We start from the raw sequence: 20,166 nt of genomic DNA, 5'->3' as shown, positions 1-20,166 counted from the left end.
CCGGGGGGCCCACGGGGAGGAGAGGGTTGTGGGTGATGCCAGGGGGGCCACGGGGAGGAGAAGGCCGTGGGTGATGCCGGGGGGGGGGAGGAGAGGGCCATGGGTGATGCCGGGGGGCCCACGGGGAGGAGAGGGTTGTGGGTGATGCTGGGGGGGCCACGGGGAGGAGAGGGTTGTGGGTGATGCCGGGCAGGCCACGGGGAAGAGAGGCCCATGGGTGATGCTGGGGGGGGGGGGAGGAGAGGGCCGTGGGTGATGCCGGGGGGCCCACGGGGAGGGGGGGGGGGGGGCCACGGGGAGGAGAGGCCCATGGGTGATGCTGGGGGGGCCACGGGGAGGAGAGGGTTGTGGGTGATGCCGGGTGGGCCACGGGGAGGAGAGGGCCATGGGTGATGCTGGGGGGCCACGGGGAGGAGAGGGTTGTGGGTGATGCTGGTGGGGCCACGGGGAGGAGAGGCCCGTGGGTGATGCTGGGGGGGCCACGGGGAGGAGAGGCCCGTGGGTGATGCTGGGGGGGCCACGGGGAGGAGAGGCCCGTGGGTGATGCTGGGGGGCCCACGGGGAGGAGAGGGCCGTGCGTGGTGCATGGACAGTGCCTGGCCCTACAGGACTCCGAGGCACGTGAGAGGCAGTGATGAAGTTTTAAAAGGCTCTTGCTGCTGCTTCCCTCTCCCCACTCTGGGGAGCAGGCGCGGGAGCAGCAGTGACCTCCGACTGGCTGCCTCCCTCCCCCAGGGGGTGGCCAGACCCAGGGAGCTCCTGACCCAGATAAAAGGGGGGGTCGAAACGTGCCCCCCGTTTACCCCGATTGCGAGAACCCATCCCCGGGGCGCTGGGTGCCAGGGGGACCTGGAGGTCTGGCCGCTTGCAGGGATGTGGCGCGGGGAGCTCGGGGTGCGGGGGGGTCCCCAGGGGAAGGGGGCGGGACTGGGATCCGGAGAGGTGCCCGTCGTACCTGTCCCCACGCTGGCCCAGGTGATGGACACTCCCCAGGAGCGGTAGGGCCCGGCCCACTGCCAGGCAGGACGGGCAGCGTCTCACCAGCTGCCGTGACGTAAGCTGCGTGTCACAAAGGGCAGGCCAGCGGGGGCAGGTGTCTGCCGGGACCCCCACCCAGCTGGCCCACGGCGGCGCAATGTCGCTCCCTGCTTCCCGGCGGCCTCGGGGAGGGGTCTGCTGGCCTGCGGACGGGACCGGGGAGCTGAGCCGGGCCTGAGGGCGTCGTCCAGCCTGGGGCGTGAGCAGGGCTGATGCCCCACAGGGCCAGGGCCTTGCTGGCTGCTGCCCGTCTGCGGAGCCATGAAGGTCGGGTTGATTAGCTGGGCCGGGAGCTACCTCACCAGCGAATGCTACGGGGATGGCGTCACTGTCCTGGGGACCTCGCTGGGCAGGAAGCAGGTGAGGGGAGCCAGCAGGCCCCCGCGGCCCCGGAGCAGAACCCGCCGCGCTGCCCGCCACTTCAGAGCTGTCCCGTCCAGGGGCCTGGGTGCGAAAGAAGCCGAGGTTCTGGGCCCCCCACCCTCCTCCAGAAGGGACAGGGGTTGGAGGGGGCTCTCCCCCATGGTCCTCCATGTAAGCGTGAGCCTGGGGTGGCATGTCGACCCAGCCCCTCCCCTGTGCTCCAGCTGGCCGGGGTTAGCTGGGGCTCATTTTCCCCCCTCCACGCCCCAGGAGCGAGGATGGGGGTGGGGCCGGGCTGTGGGGGCGGGGCCACCACTAGCTCCTCCCACAGCTCACACCCCTCCCCCAGAAATTCCTGCATCCAGGCCTGAAATGCCCGATGTGAGCTGGGGAGGGTAAGGTGGGAAACGGGGGGTAATGCTCCTGAGTCGTCCCCCCCAGCCCACCTGCCTGGGATTACCCTCTCCAATCCCTGCTCGAGAAGCCAACGCTGATCCAGCCCTCCCCTCGGCTGAACCCCCCGCCTGATCCCTGAGCAGAGCTGGCGGCCGATCACCCTGTCTCCGCGCCCCTCTTTCCAGAGCGAGTGCCGGCTGCGTGGGCCCGGAGCTGAGAAAGCCCCGTGTCTCGCCCGCACGCCGGCCGCCCCCCCACCACTGACCCTTCTCCAGCTCCGAGGGGACGTCGCTGGGGGGTTAGAGGTGTCTCTCTCTAACCACTCAAGCTATGTCTACATGCAGCCTTCTTGCGCAAGACGCTTTTATTGGAAGAGATCTTCTGCAACGGCTTCTTGCGCAAGAGCACGTCCACACTGCTCTTGGAAAAAACGATGCGCTTTAGCGCAAGAGAGCATCCAGACTGCATGGACGCTGTCTCGAAAGGAAACTGATCGCTGGTTACAGAATGGCCACCAGCGCACCTGTTCTTGTTTCGATTGCCTTTTTTTGCACAAAAAAACCCCTGTTCCCTGTCCACATGCACCTTTTTGCACAAGAACTCTTGTGCAAAATGGAGTTATTCCTCGTAGAAGGAGGAATACCTACACCAGAAAAACCCCTCTGTTCTTTTGTTTTACTTGCGCAAAAATGCACTTGAGGTGTGGACGCTCTGTGTAGTGTAGATCTATCCAGAGTCCGCAGAAGAGAAGCATGAGAGGGGATTTGAAAGCAGCCTTCAGCTACCTGAAAGGAGGTTCCAGAGAGGATGGAGAGAGGCTGTTCTCAGTGGTGGTAGATGAGAGAACGAGGAGCAATGGGCTCAGGTTGCAGTGGGGGAGGTCCAGGTTGGAGATTAGGAAAAACGATTTCCCTTGGAGCACGTCTACACAGCAGCGTTATTTCGGGATACCTAACGCTATTCCAAAGTCACACAGTGCGCGTCTACACGACAAGCCTTTATTTCGAAATCGTGGCGAGCTGAAGGACTTCTTATTTTGACTCCTTCTTTGACTCGTTTCCCGAGGAGGAAGGGAAGAGCGCTCTTCCGTCGCCTTCCTGCTGTGCAGACAGCACCAAAAGCCGAATTAAGCTATTTCGACTTCCGCTACACAAGTGACGTAGCTCAAAGTGCACAGCTTAATTCGACTTGAGCCCTGCTGTGTAGATGGACCCTAGGCGGGTGGGAAACGCTGGGTTCCCTAGGGAGGGGGTGGAATCTCCATCCCAGGAGGTGTTTGACCCGGCTTGACCAAGCCCTGGATGGGTTGACTGAGTTGGGTTGGTCCTGCTTTGGGCAGGGGGCTGGACTCGATGACTCCTGAGGGCTCTGCAGCCCTGGGATTCTACGATTCTATGACTGAGGCTTCTTTGTAACGTGTCACTAGTGGACAATGGAGACTTGGGCAGTAATTTATTTAGACTTTCAAAAGGCTTTGGACAGGTCCTGCCCCAGAGGGTCCTTAAGGAGCTAAGCAGACATGGAGAAGGGGGAGTGTCAACGTGAATCAAAATCTGTCTAGAAGACAAAAGCAGAGCAGGATTACACCCTGACACAGGGTGACAGCAGGGCTCCGCGTTCCATACTATGTCTTGTGCTTAAATGTTTATTAATGAGCTGGAAAAGTGGAGGCGGGGGGTGGGGAGAGAGAAAGGGCAAAATCCGCAGAGGACACAAAGCGATTTAGGGGCGTGAGGACCAGGGAAGACTGAGGGGAGACTAAGGCGGGAAGTGGACGCGTTACATTGAGGCTGTGTCTAGACTGGCCAGTTTTTCCAGAAAATCAGCCGCTTTTCCGGAAAAACGTGCCGGCTGTCTACACTGGCCACTTGAATTTCCGCAAAAGCACTGACTTCCTACTGTCTGAAATCAGTGCTTCTTGCGGAAATACTATGCTGCTTCCATTCGGGCAAAAGTCCCTTTTGCGCAAAACTTTTGCGCAAAAGGGCCAGTGTAGACAGCTCAGATTTGTTTTCCGCAAAAAAGCTCCGATGGCGAAAATGGCGATCGAGGCTTTTTTGCGGAAAAGCGCGTCTAGATTGGCCACAGACGCTTTTCCGCAAAAAGTGCTTTAGCAGAAAAGCGTCTGTGCCAATCTAGACGCTCTGTTCCGAAAATGCTTTTAACAGAAAACTTTTCCGTTAAAAGCATTTCCGGAAAATCATGCCAGTCTAGACGCAGTCTGAATGTTGGCAAAGTCCTGCCCATTGGAGGGAACCATGTCAATTACTCACGCACCTCCCCGGAGGCTACACGACCGGTCTGAGCTTCAGAAAGGGGTTTGGGTGTCACCACCGAGCGCTCAGGGGAGCCCCCTGCTGAAAGCGCAGCTGCAGCCAGAGAAGGAAGCCCGCTGGCTGCCTGCATGAGGAATGGGATGGAGGAGGAATGACACTGATCGCAGGAAAATGCCTTCACAAGAAATCAATGGGGTGGCCCCCCATGGGTGCCGGCTGCGATATGGCTCGCCTCTGCCATTGCGGAACTAGAGGGTGCTCAGAGAAGCGGTCCCAGAAGTGCCACAGGCCAGGAAGACAAACCAGAGGGGCCTGATAAAATCATTCCTAGTCCTGAGCAGAGGTGAAAGGCAGCGGCTGCACCCTGGCGCGCTGCTCCGGCAAGAGCTGGCTGAGCTGCGGCAAAAGCCTGCAGGGAGCTATTTAAAGAGCTGGCAGTGACCCAGGCTGCGATAGGACGGTACTTGTAAGAAATGTGAAGTTACTTCCACCGCTGGTCCTGAGTAGTCATTTACTCCCTCTGCTCCCCCTTGCTCCTGCCACACAAGTACATATATTACCACCCAGCTCTGACAGTCCCCACTCCCCTTTGAGGGCACCCCCACTTCACTAGAAACTGCTCTAGTGAAGAGAAAGTGGGAGTCTCTGTTCTCTCTATCTCATAACACAAGGACAAGGGGACACCCACTGAAATCCAAAGATGGGAATTTGCAAACTGATCAAGGGAAATACTTTTCATGTCAGGGGTCCTTGGCCTGTGGAACTCACTGCCACAGGAATTCCTGGAGGCCTGAATAGCTTCAGAAGATTCCAGAATCGACTGGACATTTAATCGGGCTTGTTTAGTTTAGAAAAGAGAAGACTGAGAGGGGACACAATAGCAGTTTTCATATCTAAACGAGTGTTACAAGGAGGAGGGAGAAAAATTATTCTCCTTGGCCGCTGAAGATAGGACAAGAAGCAATGGGCTTAAATTGCAGCAAGGGAGGTTTAGGTTGGACATTAGGAAAAACTTCCTAACTGTCAGGGTGGTGAAACACTGGGATAACACTGGCAGAATCCCCTGGGATATTAACATGAAGGGGAAAGGAGTCCAGGACAGCTGGCAGTATTTTAAAGAAGCCTTATTGAAGGCACAGAAAGAAACCATCCCGACGCGCAGCAAGAGAGGCAAACATGGTAGGAGACCGGACTGGCTTACAGCGCAAATCCTTGGTGAACTTAAGCACAAAAAGGAAGCTTACAAAGAGTGGAAACTTGGACAAATGACCAGGGAGGAGTTTAAAGGTCTAGCTCGAGAATGCCGGGGGGTTATCAGGAAGGCGAAAGCGCAAATGGAATTGCGACTGGCTAAGGATGTGAAGGATAACAAGAAAGGTTTCTACAGGCATGTTAACAAGAAGAAGGTGATCAGAGAGGGTGTGCAGCGCCTAATGGATGAAGGAGGTAACCTAGTGACAGATGATGTGGGGAAAGCTGAAGTACTCAATGCTTTCTTTGCCTCTGTATTCACGGACAAGGTCGGCTCCTGGACTTCTGTGCTAAGTGACGCAAGATGGGATGAAGATGGACAGCCCGTGGTGGGTAAAGAACAGGTTAGGAACTATTTAGAAAAGCTAAACGTACATAAATCAATGGGTCCGGACTTACTGCATCCGAGGGTATGAAAAGTCATGGAGATTGGGAGAAATCCCGGATGACTGGAAAAAGGGTAGTGCCCATCTTCAAAAACGGGAAGAAGGATGATCCAGGGAACTATAGGCCGGTCAGTTACCTCGGTTCCTGGAAAAATCATGGAAGGGATCCTTAAGGAATCCATATTGAGGCACTTGGATGAGAGGAAAGTGATCAGGAATAGTCAGCATGGATTCACAAAGGGCAAGTTGTGCCTGACCAATCTGATTAGCTTCTATGATGAGGTAACTGGCTCTGTGGACATGGGGAAGTCAGTGGATGTGATATACCTTGACTTTAGCAAGGCTTTTGATACGGTCTCCCACAATATTCTTGCCAGCAAGTTAAGGGATTGTGGATTGGATAAATGGACGGTAAGATGGATAGGAAGATGGCTAGAGGGCCGGGCCCAGTGGGTAGTGATCAACGGTTCGATGTCAGGATGGCGGTCGGTTTCTAGCAGAGTGCCCCAAGGTTCGGTTCTAGGACCGGTTTTGTTCAATATCTTTATTAATGACCTGGATGAGGGGATGGATTGCACCCTCAGCAAGTTTGCGGATGACACTAAGCTGGGGGGAGAGGTAGATACGCTTAAGGGCAGAGATAGGGTCCAGAGTGACTTAGACAAATTGGAGGATTGCGCCACAAGAAATCTGATGAGGTTCAACAAGGACAAATGTAGAGTCCTGCACTTGGGACGGAAGAATCCCAAGCATAGTTACAAGCTGGGGACCAACCGGTTAAGTAGTAGTTCTGCAGAAAAGGCCCTGGGGGTTACAGTGGATGAGAAGCTGGATATGAGTCAACAGTGTGCCCTTGTAGCCAAGAAGGCTAATGGCATATTAGGATGCATTAAGAGGAGCATTGCCAGCAGATCCAGAGATGTCGTCATTCCTCTTTATTCGGCTCTGGTGAGGCCGCATCTGGAGTATTGTGTCCAGTTCTGGGCCCCCCACTACACAAAGGATGTGGACGCATTGGAGAGGGTCCAGCGGAGGGCAACCAAAATGATTAGGGGGCTGGAGCATATGACTTATGAGGAGAGGCTGAGGGATTTGGGTCTGTTTAGTCTGCAGAAGCGAAGAGTGAGGGGGGATTTGAGAGCAGCCTTCAATTTCCTGAAGGGGGGTTCCAAAGAGGATGGAGAGAGGCTGTTCTCAGTAGTGACAGATGGCAGAACAAGGAGCAATGGGCTCAAGTTGTGGTGGGAGAGGTCCAGGTTGGATATTAGGAAAAACTATTTCCCTAGGAGGGTGGGGAAGCACTGGAATGGGTTACCTAGGGAAGTAGTGGAGTCTCCATCCCTAAACGTGTTTAAGTCTCGGCTTGACACAGCCCTGGCCGGGTTGATTTAGTTGGGATTGGTCCTGCCTAGAGCAGGGGGCTGGACTTGACCTTCTGGGGTCTCTTCCAGTTCTATGAGTCTATGATTAAATTGCCCAGGGGGGTTGTGGAGTCTCCTTCGCTGGAGATATTTCAGAGCAGGTTTGACGTACGTCTGTCAGGGATGATCTAGACCAGTGGTCCCCAACGCGGTGCCCGCAGGCGCCATGGTACCTGCCGGGCCATTTATATGCACCCGCGAGCAATCTGGGCTGGCCCTGCCCCCGGGCGTGTGGCAGGTGCCAGCCCTGGGCGCATGGGTGGCCCCTGCCCCGGGTCGCAGCACATGCTGGTTCGGGCCCTGGTCCCGGGGTCGCGGCACATGCCAGTACCAGCCCCAGTCGCATGGGCGGCCCCTGCCCGGGGTCACGGCACATGTCGGTGCCGGCCCCGGGCGTGCGGCACATGCTTGGCCCTGCCCCCAAGCACGTGGCCTGTGAGTGGCCCCGCCCCCAGGCGCCCGGCAGCCCCAAAACGTTGGGGACCACTGATCTAGACGGTGCTTGGTCCTGCCATGAGGGCAGGGGACTGGACTGGATGGCTCTCGAGGACCCTGCCAGTTCTAGTGTTCTGGGATTCATGATTCTATGGACAATACGACTGTCCGCTGTTCTCATAATTCATACCAATAATCACCCTGGCAGGGACATTAAAACTTGTGTCGAAGGGTTTGAGCCAGTCTCCAACTATGAGAGACCCCGATAAGACCTCTGCGGAGGGTCTGATCATCCCCATCTGCTGCTGCGGGGTTCTTACACCTTCCTCTGAAGCATCTGGGGCTGGCTCAGCTGTGTCAGAGACAGGAGATTGGGCTAGAAACACCAGGGTCCAATCCAGTCTGTGCTCCAGATAACCAGGATGGGGTTGCAGAGTGGAGGGGGGGGTCACAAAAGCAGACTCTTGGGGCCAACTCAGCCCAGCAGCCAGGGACACACTCTCATGCAACTATAGGTGAACACAAGAACGGCCAGACTGGGTCAGACCAATTGTCAATCCAGCCCAGTGTCCTGTCTGCCGACAGTGGCCAATGCCAGATGCCCCAGAGGGAGGGGACACAACAGGGAATCCTCACCTGACCCCTCCCTGTCACTCACCTCCAGAGAAACTGAGGGCAGGGACCCCATCCCTACCCACCCTGGCTAACAGCCATTGATGGACCTAACCTCCAGGAATGTATCTAGCTCTTTTATGAACCCTGTTAAAGTCCTGGCCTTCACCACATCCTTCAGCAAGGAGTTCCGCAGGTTGACTGTGCGCGGGGTGAAGAAAAACCTCCTTTTGTTTGTTTTAAACCTGCTGCCTATTCATTTCATTGGGTGACCTCTAGTTCTGATATTGTGGGAACAAGTAAATAACTTTTTACACAGGTAGGGAAAGATTTTTTTCACAGGCATGGCTACTTGTGCATCCAGAAGCACTGCAGAGTCTAGGGGGAAACTGAGACTGCAAAGATCTCAATGGCGAGGGGGTGATTTTATGGTGCTGGCAAATTCTTCAATAGGCTTCCATCTCCCCACCAGCCTCCCTTCAGTCTGCCCAGGTGGTAGCTACAGCCAGTGGCCTTAAATCCAGCGCTGCTCTCGGCTGTGCATTGGGGGTCTGGTGCGGGCTGTTTGCTTTGTCCTGCCTAGCTGTGCGTGGCTCACGTTTTCCCTCCTCCAGGTGCTTTGCTCTAAACCCTCTCCAAGCTCTGAGGGCCTTCCTGCTACTGAGCTATCAAGGAGTGTTCCTTCTCTTTTTTCCATCCGTGTGCAGAATAATTTTTTTTCTGTGCACCGAGGCATACGCAGGTGTGCACCACCAGTAGACACACATGCTGCTGGCTGTGGGTGTTGTGCTAATCACCTGGGCAGCACCTGATTCTCTCCTGGCTGGCTGCCCAAGTGCTCAGCTAATAGGGAACGCGGGTGCTCGCTTTTCAGGGGTGCAGAGAGGAACTGTCCCATCCCAGTCCCATGCCTCTCCCCAGGCAGCCCCACCTGGGCTGGCCTTGTCTGCTGTAGCAGCTGTGACGGCGAGTCGGGGTTCCTCCGATCCTGCAGCCCCGTAGCAGCAAGAACAGACTCCACCAGCCGGTAGAACAGGGGGGTTATTGCTCCTCCAGGACACAGCCCAGCACAGACGTGACGTGGCTACAGGAGTCTGGGCCAAGATGCCTCAGCCCCCTTTGGATGGGGTCCCTGGGACCCTAGGTTCCAGCCCCCCCTTAGTCTCTTTCCTTCATGGTTCCAGCCCAACGGCTCCCAGTCCCTGCCCCCAAACCAGGTGTTCATCTCCGCCTCCCTCCCTTTGTCTCTCCCCTGGGGAAAGAGCCTTGTTATCAGGTGTCTGAGCTAATCCACGCGTGGGTGAGTCAATGGGAATCTCACATCCCAGTGCAGGGGGACCCCGGGTCACAGAGCAGGCAGCCCCCCACTCCGCCACTACAGCACATGGGAAACTCGCCCCTCGTTTGCTGCTCCCTGTCCCCCAGGTCTCTTGCAGCCTAGCCAGTTTCCGTGGCACAGCTGGATTTTGGATCAGCTCCATCTTCCCACCTGATGTGATTCCTGCCCAGGCTTCCCCTTGCCAGGGCCTTTTGCATTTTAACTCGCTCCTCGCCTTTTGCAGCAGCCGGGAATTCACTGACCGTGGCTCACGTCATTCACGGTCCACGTCCTCCTCCGGGGGGTTAATGAGCCTGTTAAATAAGAGGGGACTGAAACTGACCCCGGGGACAGCCACGACATGCCTGTCCCCAGCCATCTGCTTTGCCATTTATCTGCGCCCCCTCTGCCTCTTCCCATTTCCCGGCAATTAACCCCGGAGCCTCCCAGCAGAGCTGGCAAATAGCAGAAGGCCGGTCCATTTTAAACGGGGCAATGCGGGGCCGGCCGGCTGGCAGCTCCCCGTGCTCCAGGGCTAGGAACGTGCCACTGATCGGGCGGAGGACAGGGCCGGTGCGGAGAGGTGAGCTGGGAATAGGAGCCCGGCAAAGCAGACAGTTTCGGAGACAGCTCTGGGCCAGCGTTTCACCCAGGGGAGGCAGAGAACAGGCAGACATCCGGGAGGGAGTATGACCGGCTGGTTTGGAAGGGCCGTGGGGCACAGCGAGTGCCGGCCGCTATTGGGGAGCTGCGTTTGTGTTGTGGGAAGGATGTGGACACCATCTCACGCCCTGGGATCCCTCGGCGGGGCCAGGAGCGGCTGGGGGCGGGGAAGGCCACGTGGGTGCTGGGCCCGAGGGAAGCACGCAGCAGGCAGGGCCGTGGGGTGACCCTGGCGGGTGGCTGCTGCTGCAAAGCCGCCAGGAAGTCAGATGGCAGGGGTTTGTCTGAGAGCTTACCCACCGCTGCTGGCTCCTTGCCTCCCCACAGACCTGGGAGCTGCAGGTCACCATGAAGCAGGGGAAGGAGACGGTGGTGGAACTCCTCGGCCACCAGGGACGCTACCTCCTGGTGGACCCCGACGGCTCCGTCCGGTGCGGGCAGCCGGCTGCCGACCAGCAAAGCCAGTTCCTGCTGGAGCTCCATCACAGCGGCACGTGGACGCTCCAGCTGCTGGACAGCAGGAAGTACCTGGAGTCGGACGGGGAGGATGTGTTCTGCATCTCCCGGCGCCCCTCCGCCTACCACCGGTGGCTGCCCCAGCTGGCCATGCACGTCCACATTGTGCTGTACAGCCCCGCCAAGCAGTGCTACGCCCGCGCCGACACAGACCTGGACCGGGTGTGGGTCGACACCCCCGTGCCCTACCCGGAGGAGTGCGGCTTTGTGCTGCGCTTCAAGCACGGCATGTACCACCTGGAGACCTCCCGCCACAAGTACGTCTCCAGGAGAGAGACGCTGGCCAAGAAACCCTCCACCCACACCGCCTTCCACTTAAACCTCCAGCCCCGGTGCCTGGCTTTCCTCAGCGACCGGGACGGCAGCATCCTGTATCCCCAGGGCAAACGGGGGCTCTTGTGCCTGGGCGACAGCCCCCCGGAGGAGGAGGAGAAGTGGTTCGTTATCAAGAGGTGTCCGCAGTGGGTCAGTCTGAAAACGAAGGCCAAGAGATACGTGTCCGTCATCTGTGGCAAGTACATTCCGTTCTCTGTCTGAGCACGTTTGGGGGCCCGGCTGAAGGACGCGGGACATGCCCCCTTGACTTGTCACCACCCTGACTGACACCTCTTTGGCCAGGCCTTGCCCTGGGAAGCCCACCCCGGGCTGCCGTGAGGTTGCACAGAGAGCAAGCCGGGGTAGAATTTAGGGGGGGTCCCTGTTTAATAGAATGATTTTGGGGCGTAGGATATTGGGGTAGGGAGCCACAGAGCTAGAATCCATCCCCCAGTTTGCAAGGAGGAGGGAGAAATATTGTTCCCCTTGGCCTCTGAGGACAGGACAAGAAGCAATGGGCTTAAACTGCAGCAAGGGAGGTTTAGGTCGGACATTAGGAAAAAGTTCCTAACTGTCAGGGTGGTCAGACACTGGAATAAATTGCCCAGGGAGGTTGTGGAATCTCCATCTCTGGAGATACTTAAGAGCAGGTTAGACAAACACCTGCCAAGGAGGATCTAGACGGTGCTTGGTCCTGCCGTGAGGGCAGGGGACTGGACTCGATGGCTCTCGAGGTCCCTGCCAGTTCTAGTGTCTGTGATTCTGTGATTCTATGACATCTCGCCCCTGGCAAGGCTGTTACGAGCAGCCAGATGCACACAAGAGGGGTGGGGGCAAGCGGGGGCATGTCTCAGAATGGGACGTGTGCCACCATCACCAAAACCCACCTGCATCAGCAGCCCCTTCATGATGTTCTTACACAGGGCGGGGGATTGAGTAGCCCACAGAAGGGGATCTCCCTGCGCATCTCTACTGCGGTGTCTCCAGGACGGGGCTGCTGTAGGTTGCAGAGTAGTAGGATGGGGATGCGGGGGGGAGCCATGTGACATCGACTCTGGGGATGTAGACAGGGTGTGCTCGTCAACGCTAGCAGCAGAGCAGCCGGCCCTAAACACAGTGGCTGCGTCTAGACTGGTAAGATTTTCCGCAAAAGCAGCTGGTTTTGCGGAAAAACTTGCCAGCTGTCTACACTGGCTGCTTGAATTTCCGCAAGAACACTGCCGATCTCATGTAAGATTGTCAGTGTTTGTGCGGAAATACTATGCTGCTCCCGTTTGGGAAAGACCTCTTGCGCAAGAGGGCCAGTGTAGACAACGCGGAATTGTTTTGTGCAAAAAAGCCCCGATGGCGAAAATGGCAATCGGGAATTTCTTGCGCAAAACCGCGTCTAGATTCACACGGACGCTTTTCCGCAAAAAGTGCTTTTGCGCAAAAGCATCCATGACAATCGAGACGCTCTTTTCTGCAAATGCTTTTAACAGAAAAACTTTTCTCATAAAAGCATTTGCAGGAAATCATGCCAGTCTAGACGTAGCCAGTGAGAGAAAGTTTTAGGCATAGAAGTTTGGTCTGACCCACTGTGGCTGTTCTTAAGACAGGGTCCAGCGGGGGGCGACCAAAATGATGCGGGGGCTGGAGCACATGACCTAGAAGAGGGGCTGAGGGATTTGGGCTTGTTCAGTCTGCAGAAGAGCAGAGTGAGGGGGGTTGAGAGCAGCCGGCAACTCCCTGAAGGGGGGATCCAAAGAGGACAGAGAGAGGCTGGTCTCAGTGGGGGCAGAACGAGGAGCGATGGGCTCAAGCTCTAGTGGGGGGGGTCTAGGTTGGATATTAGGAAAAACGATTTCCCTAGGCGGGTGGGGAAGCGCTGGGCTGGGCTCCCTGGGGAGGGGGTGGGATCTCCATCCCTAGGGGTGTGTAAGTCCCGGCTTGACAGAGCCCTGGCTGGGCTGATGGAGTCGGGGCTGGTCCTGCTCTGGGCAGGGGGCTGACGCGATGCCTCCGGAGGGCTCTGCCGGCCCTTGCAGTCTGCGGTTCTATGGTCTCCCCTTGGCTCCCAAAGTGCCCCTCCCCACGCTGGGGCCCAGGCAGGGAGGAGGAGGAGGAAGCTGCCTGACTCCAATGCAGACGGATGGGGATGGTGGGGAGGAAGGCCTTGCAGGGTCGGGGGGGCTCAGGGGAGGAGCTCAGCAGGAAGGGAGAGTAGGAGTGTGCGGGGGAGGAGTGGGCAGAAGAAGAGGCCGGGGGAGGGACAGGAACAAGGGGGAGAGAAGCAGGAGCTGGGGACCGAGGGCACGGGGCAGCAGGGGACACAACGATGGGGATGGGGATGGTGGGAGGCTCTGTGGCCACGAGAGCTCTGTCCCCCGTGGAACCTGGAGCTCAGCCCATGATCCCAGAGAGCCAGCTTGCCTCTGCTGTCAGCCAATAGCTGTGAAGCCCAGGGGCAGTCTGGGTCTCCCGCCCCCTGGTGGCAGGCCCAGATAGAAGATAACAGCCTACTACTGCTGTTCCCTCCCTAGTGGCTCAGCTGGCGATTCCCAAGCCCGAGGATTAATCTTTTGCCACATGTTTGTGGATAAGGGAGAAGCGGTGGATGTCATATACCTAGACTTTAGTAAGGCATTTGATACGGTCTCGCATGAGATTCTTATTGATAAACTAGGCAAATATAACTTAGATAGGGCCACGATAAGGTGGGTGCATAATTGGCTGGATAACCGTAGTCAGAGAGTTGTTGTTAACGGTGCTAAATCCTGCTGGAAAGGGATAACAAGTGGAGTTCCTCAAGGGTCTGTTTTGGGACCCGTACTGTTCAATATCTTCATCAATGATGTAGATATTGGGATAGAGAGTACGCTTATTACGTTTGCAGATGATACCAAACTGGGTGGGGTTGCGACTTCTTTGGAGGATAGGGACATAATTCAAAATGACCTTAGCAGGTTAGAGAAATGGTCGGAGGTAAACAGGATGAGGTTTAATAAAGAGAAATGCAAAGTGCTCCACTTAGGAAGGAACAATCAGTTCCATACATACAAGATGGGAAGCGACTGTCTAGGAAGGAGCATGGCGGAAAGGGATCTAGGGGTCATAGTGGACCACAAGTTGAATATGAGTCAACAGTGTGATGCTGTTGCAAAAAAAGCAAATGTGGTTCTAGGTTGTATCAACAGGTGTGTTGTAAGCAAAACTCGTGAAGTCATTCTGCCGCTCTACTCTGCACTAGTTAGGCCTCAGCTGGAGTATTGTGTCCAGTTCTGGGCGCCACATTTCAAGAAAGATGTGGAGAAATTGGAAAGGGTGCAGAGAAGACCAACAAGAATGATTAAAGGTCTAGAGAACATGACCTATGAAGCCAGGCTTCATGAACTGGGCTTGTTTAGTTTGGAAAAAAGAAGATTAAGGGGGGACATGATAGCGGTTTTCAAATATCTAAAAGGGTGTCACAAGGAGGAAGGAGAAAATTTGTTCCTCTTGGTTTCTGAGGACAGGACAAGGAGTAATGGGCTTAAAGTGCAGCAGGGGAGGTTTAGATTGGACATTAGGAAAAAATTCCTAACTGTCAGGGTGGTCAAATATTGGAATAAATTGCCAAGGGAGGTGGTGGAATCTCCCTCTCTGGAGATATTTAAGAACAGGTTAGATAGACATCTGTCAGGGATGGTGTAGACGGAGCTTGGTCCTGCCTTGAGGGTGGGGGGCTGGACTCGATGACCTCTCGAGGTCCCTTCCAGTCCTATTATTCTATGATTCTATGATTCTATGTTTAAATTTGTTCTGATTTTTTTTTAAACGAGGGAAGTTACATCCAAAAAACCCTCCATTAAGGAACATTAAGGCTGAGCAAAACCGCCCACTCAAAAGTCAGGAAATGCCAGAATTGAGGTTGGTTGTGCAACTATAAATCAAGCTCCAGTGTGCCTACAGGCTACGATAATTACTTGAGGATTCCCTGTTCTGTTCCCTCCCTCTGGGCACCTGGCATTGGCCACTGTGGGCAGACAGGACGCTGGGCTGGATGGACCGTTGGTCTGGCCCACTATGTCCTTTAGCTGTTAATTGCATGGTCACATACTTCTCTCTGCCACAGGGCCCCTGCCTCCTGCCGTGGGCTGGATCAGGCTTTGCAGTGAAGTAGGCAGTTATCTGTAGGTCCTTTGCCTCATTTGCTGCAGACGTTGGAAGCCCCTGGTGCGTAGGTTTGTAGGGCCAGAGACTGAAAGACGGGGAAGGATGCTCTCAAGCTTAAGGCAACTGACTGTCACTCTAGAGAGTTGGTTTCCAGTCCTGCCCTGACACAGCATTCCTGTGTGGTGCTGGTCAAGTCACTTAAATCAGATTTTTTTCGGGCAGCCACTGCGTTACGTCATTGTCTGACGGCCCAACTCGAGACACCAGGCTCTGATGGGCAGGCATGCTGAGCCCTCGTTGCAGCAGAAGACATAAACCGACCAGTCCTCCGCAGAATCTGGCCCATGGCATCTCAGCTGGGACACACACAATTAGCTGCCGCATTGGGCTTTAATCCCTGTGCCTCAGTGCCCCCCATGTGAAGCGGGGATCCCCCCACTCCACCTCTTACCGGGGTGTTGAGAGGATAAATTTGATCGTCCAGGTACACCCATGAGCGCATGGATCGCTGGGCCCCGATCCCTGGCTGCCAGAGCTTGGGGTTGCTCCAGAGTGGGACCCCGCTCTCAATTCAATTCTGCTGCACAGGCCGAGTGCGTTTGGCTTGCCACGGGCTGACTTTCTCCCCTTCTGGGCAGACACTGAAGTGTACGCCGGCTCAGACAAAGTGACCCCAACGTCCATATTCCGCTATGAATTCGATCCTGAGACCAATGCAGTGCAGCTAAAAACGGTCAACAACCGCTACCTGGCCCAGGTGAGCGACCCCTCTCCCAGCTCATCCAGGGACGCAGTCCACCCGGGGGCTCAGGGGGCACTTGGCTCACCATGTCATTGCTGGGCTCTGCACCCCTACTCTTTCTACGCGACCAGAACGGAACACGCTGTGGAGGGCAGCCCTGGGGATTCAACACTGGGATAAATTGTCTAGAAAGGTTGTGGGGTCTCCATCTCTGGAGACATTTAAAAGCAGGTTGGACAGACACCTGTCAGGGATGGTCTAGACCAGTGTTTCTTAAACTGTCCGCAAGGCAGTCTGAGGTGTGCCACGGAGAACAACAGAATTCAAAATGGCCGCCCTTAAAGGAAGCAGGCGACCTTTTTTTTTCCTCAACAAAAAAGCCTTGGTGTTCCTCATAAAAAAAATATTGTTTGGTGTTCCTTGGTCTTAAATAGTTTAAGAAACACTGGTCTAGACGGTGCTGGGTCCTGCTGTGAGGGCAGGGGACTGGACTCGCTGACTCTCGAGGTCCCTTCCAGTCCTAGTGTTCTGGGATTCTGTGATTGATTTACACAACAGTCTAATAATCTCTTAGTGACCCATATGGGCTAGTTCCACACAACAGAGCCATGGGTGTGCAAGGCCGTTCTCAGGGTTCACCCTGTTGCTGTCAGAGGCAAACGGCCCCCACCACTCCCAGGAAACCTCCCGCCTTTCACGGCGCAGGGCTGCTCTTGTCGAGGGCTGGCCCTGGATCTGCCGACTTGGCCGGGCAGGACGCCGCTCTGAAGGACGCCCTGGCCCCGGGCTGTCAGGCGCTGATCCCCTCCCTCTCCCTCCTTGCAGAGGAAATTCAAGAGCATCATGGCCAATGGGAGACGCATGGAGCCAGAGACCAACTTCCGTGCCCAGTGGCATTATGGGAAAATCTTCCTGCAAGCTTTCAATGGCCGGTACCTGGGCACCCTGCCCATCGGGCTGGTGGTGGCCAGCGCTGCGCACCCCGGTAAGGAGAATGGGTGGGGAGGGGGCCTCGGCACTTAGCCAAGAGCTGAGCAGTGCAGCCCTCTGGTCTATTGGGACCCCGATTCCCCTGCCTCTCTCTGACAGTGGGGGGCACGTCTCTGAGGGGCCCATTCCCCCCACTCTGGGAGGGTCCTAGATGAGGGTCCCCCTCCCTCCATCCCTCCCTATGGGCGGCCTCTGCCAGGCCCCCGGCTCCGCGGGGAGCGCGAGAGAACTTTTAATTCTCAGGGAGTGGAATTGGGGCTCCGAGGCTGTAAACGGGAGGGCAAGGCCCTTAGGGCGGCACCCGGAGCGGAGTCTCCTCCCTGCCCCAGTGTGAGACCCTGCCCCCGTCTCCAGTGTGGTCGGACATGGCCAGGACCCTTCTGTGGCTCGGCCAGCAGGAGGCGCTCATGTCACAAGCGGCTCTGCCTGCCCCCCCGCTGCATGAAACATCTGGGCTGCAACAGGCTTTGCTGGACTCACCTTCCAGCCCCTGACCCGCCCCTGTCCCCCTCCCGTCCCCCAGGGCCCAGCGAGGCGCTCGGGGTGCGCCTGGCCAACCGCTCCTTCCTGGTGCTGCGGGGCCGGTATGGCTACGTGGGCAGCTCGGCCTGCCACGACGTCCTGCAGTGCAACCTGGTGGACCCCGACTGCATCGAGCTGCTGCCCTGCAAGCCGGGCATTTACCACTTCCAAGGTACGGGGGTCCTGGGAGCCCTCCCTGGGAGCTGACCCCCGTGGACCCGAGCTCAGCCCCACCCGGCGCTGCTGGAACAGCCAGGTCCGGGCTGCATGGGAGGTCCGGGCTGCAGACAGGGTGGCGTGTGCTGGCCCGGGCGGGCGCGAGCTGTTTGCTCCTCTGCTCACGCCCAGGTGTCAAGGGGCGTCTCGTCCCCAGCTGTGCCACCCGGAGGCAGGAAGAGCGGAGGAAGCCAGCCTGCGGGGCGGGGGCTACTCACCTCCCTGTGCCTGCTGGGCTGAGGTTCCCTGCACCCCCGCTGGAGGCAGGCGGGTGGCACCAGTGCCCCCTCTAGCAGGCAGAGGGGTGGTGTGGGGGTGCTGGGCACCTCGGCCTGGCAGGGGAGGCAGAGTGAGCCCGGTGGGGGAGCAAAGGGGACTCGCGGCCGGCTGGGGGTGCGTGCGAGTTTGGGAACCTCGCTCCAATCTGCAAACCCGGCCGGCACCATCAGGCGAGCGCCCGGGCCCCTTCCGGCGAATCCTCCCCTAGGGCCGGCAGGCCTGGAACGGCAGCGGGGCCCTGCCTGCCTCCCAGCGCTCCCACCTTCTCTCCGTCCTTCCCCAGCCTGCGGCAGGAGCTTCTGGTCCCTGAGCGCGGACGGCACCTTCCGGACCTGGGGGAAGTTTGCCTTGAACTTCTGCCTGGAGATCCAGGGGACTAACATCCTGGCCGTGCTGGCCCCCAACGGCTACTACATGCGAGGGGACCGGAGCGGGACCCTCCTGGCAGACAGCGAGGAAGTCACCAGCGAGTGCCTATGGGAGTTCTAGATGCAGGCAGGTAGGGAGGCGTCTGGCCGGGGAGGTCTGCAAAGCCCCTGGCGGCTCACGCCGACCACGATGGTCTCCCCTGTGCTCCCCCATCCATCTCCCGTCTCTCCTCGGTACCGTCAGAGCTGAGGGGCTGGGCCTGGCTGTTTGTGGCGTGTCTGTACAGCGCCTAGCGCAGAAGGGTCCCTGCTCCGTCACTGGGGCTCCCCTGTGCCAGCACAAAACAAAGATGAACTAACTCGCAGCTGGAGTCTGGTGGGGCTCAGAGGACAGGGCAGCCCTCCCCTGCTAACCCTGCGCCGCGAGGCCCGAATGAAAGGGGATGCTCGTTCCCGGCTCCGTGGCTGGTTCTCGGCGCGCTGCTCCCCTGGTGCGTGGATGGTGGGAGCACGCCGGTTCGCGGGGGCTGTCGGCCTGGCCTCTTTCACCAGCACGGCCGTTCTGCCGGCACATGTCTCCATCACCACCTTTGTGCCATTTCCAAGGCTTCTCCCCAGTCCGGTGCCCAGGTGGCCTTTTCCGCGCCCTTGGTAGAGACGCACAGGGCGGCGTTTGATAAACGAAATCTGCCCATATCGCGGCCTCCGGCTGCTTTTTTAAAAAGGGAACAAAACGTTCCGTCGAGGGGGACAAACGGGAAGGCTGCTGCTGCCTGCTTGGTTTGGTAAAAGGGTTTTTCCCTCCTACGAAACGTCTTTTTGTTTGGAAAAAAACCCAACAGCTCGCTCCAGCTGGGGGTGTTTAAAACCAGCCTGGCACAAACCAGCGGAAAACAGGGGTGTCAGGCCAAGGCCGGGGTCCTCTGGCTCTGACCTCTCGGGGAGTCATGTACCTAGGGCAGGATCAGGACCCTGCTGACCCACAGCAAACAAAAAACCAAAACCGCTCACTGACGTGGCCCCGGTGACCCGAAGAGAAAGACGCTCCCACATTCCCCTCGCCCATCGGAGCCTAGGGGGCCCAGGCGAGTAGATTTTGTGTGCTCCAGCCCCACAGTGGGATAGCGGGGGGGGGGAGTCCTGAGCCTCGGGGGCCAGATCCAAGCAAGCTGGGGTACTGCATCCGGCCCCCGGGCCTTAGGTTTCCCACCCCTGCCCTAGGGGGTAGGGTTGCCAGATGGTTTCAGAAAAAAATACCGAAAAAAGGGCCCCTTTAAGAAATGCGTGGTGGGGCTTTCTGGCCCTCACAGGCTGCTGGCGGCCGCCTGCTACCTTGCCTCCCTGCGCCGGGCCGGACAGCTCCCTGGTAAGCACTACGGATGCCAGGCTGCCTCCGTATTGAGCCGGACAGCCTGGGATTTTCACCTCCTGGCCGGGAAAAAATCTGAAAATACTGGACATTTTAGGACATTTTAGGTGTCGGGTATTTTCTGCATATTTTTTACCGGACAGGAGGCAAAAATACCCAACTGTCCGGGTCAATACTGGACAGCTGGCAACCCTGCTAGGGGGTCAGACCCTCCGCCAGCGTAAATCAACGCAGCCGTGCAGCCTTCGTGGGACGGTTCTGACTTCTCCCAAGATCGTCTCCAAGGAACGACACGCTCCGCTTTTGCTAAGGCAGCGTGTTTATTCTGGCTGGCTACGGGCCTCCGGCTCTGGAGTTTTCATCTTGTCTTCTCGGTGGCAGCGTTTGAGAGGGGCCTGATGGATTTCTTTTGCCTCCTGCTAGGTGGGGAGGAGGAGGCGGCTTGGCGGAGCAGGCGGGCGTGGCACCGGCGAGAAGGAGCGCTGTGCGGGCTGGGAAACCCCGGCCAACATGTCTCCATCCCCCCCTGGATTCCGCAATAGTACTCAGCAGCTTG

General features: G+C 57.5%; 1 protein-coding gene across 2 annotated transcripts; it reads left to right on the top strand.

Moving 5' to 3' along the window:
• The first annotated feature begins 1,097 nt into the window (after positions 1–1,097).
• FSCN3 (fascin actin-bundling protein 3) lies at positions 1,098–20,166 on the top strand. 2 transcript variants are annotated; one of them, XM_075924127.2, is made up of 7 exons: positions 1,098–1,398; positions 10,487–11,186; positions 15,763–15,881; positions 16,692–16,851; positions 17,380–17,550; positions 18,157–18,368; positions 20,034–20,166. In XM_075924127.2, exons 1-6 carry the CDS (start codon positions 1,300–1,302, stop codon positions 18,360–18,362), a joined length of 1,455 nt encoding a protein of 484 aa, XP_075780242.2. In that variant the 5' UTR covers positions 1,098–1,299; the 3' UTR covers positions 18,363–18,368; positions 20,034–20,166. The 2 variants fall into 2 exon arrangements, with proteins under 2 accessions (XP_075780242.2, XP_075780233.2); XM_075924118.2 differs by having other exon boundaries at positions 1,099–1,398; positions 18,157–18,372.

This window comes from Pelodiscus sinensis, chromosome 1, assembly GCF_052426305.1.
Source record: "Pelodiscus sinensis isolate ZL-2025 chromosome 1, ASM5242630v1, whole genome shotgun sequence".
In the NCBI taxonomy this organism is placed as follows: Eukaryota; Metazoa; Chordata; order Testudines; family Trionychidae; genus Pelodiscus; species Pelodiscus sinensis.
This window is presented reverse-complemented; position numbering and strand designations above follow the sequence as displayed.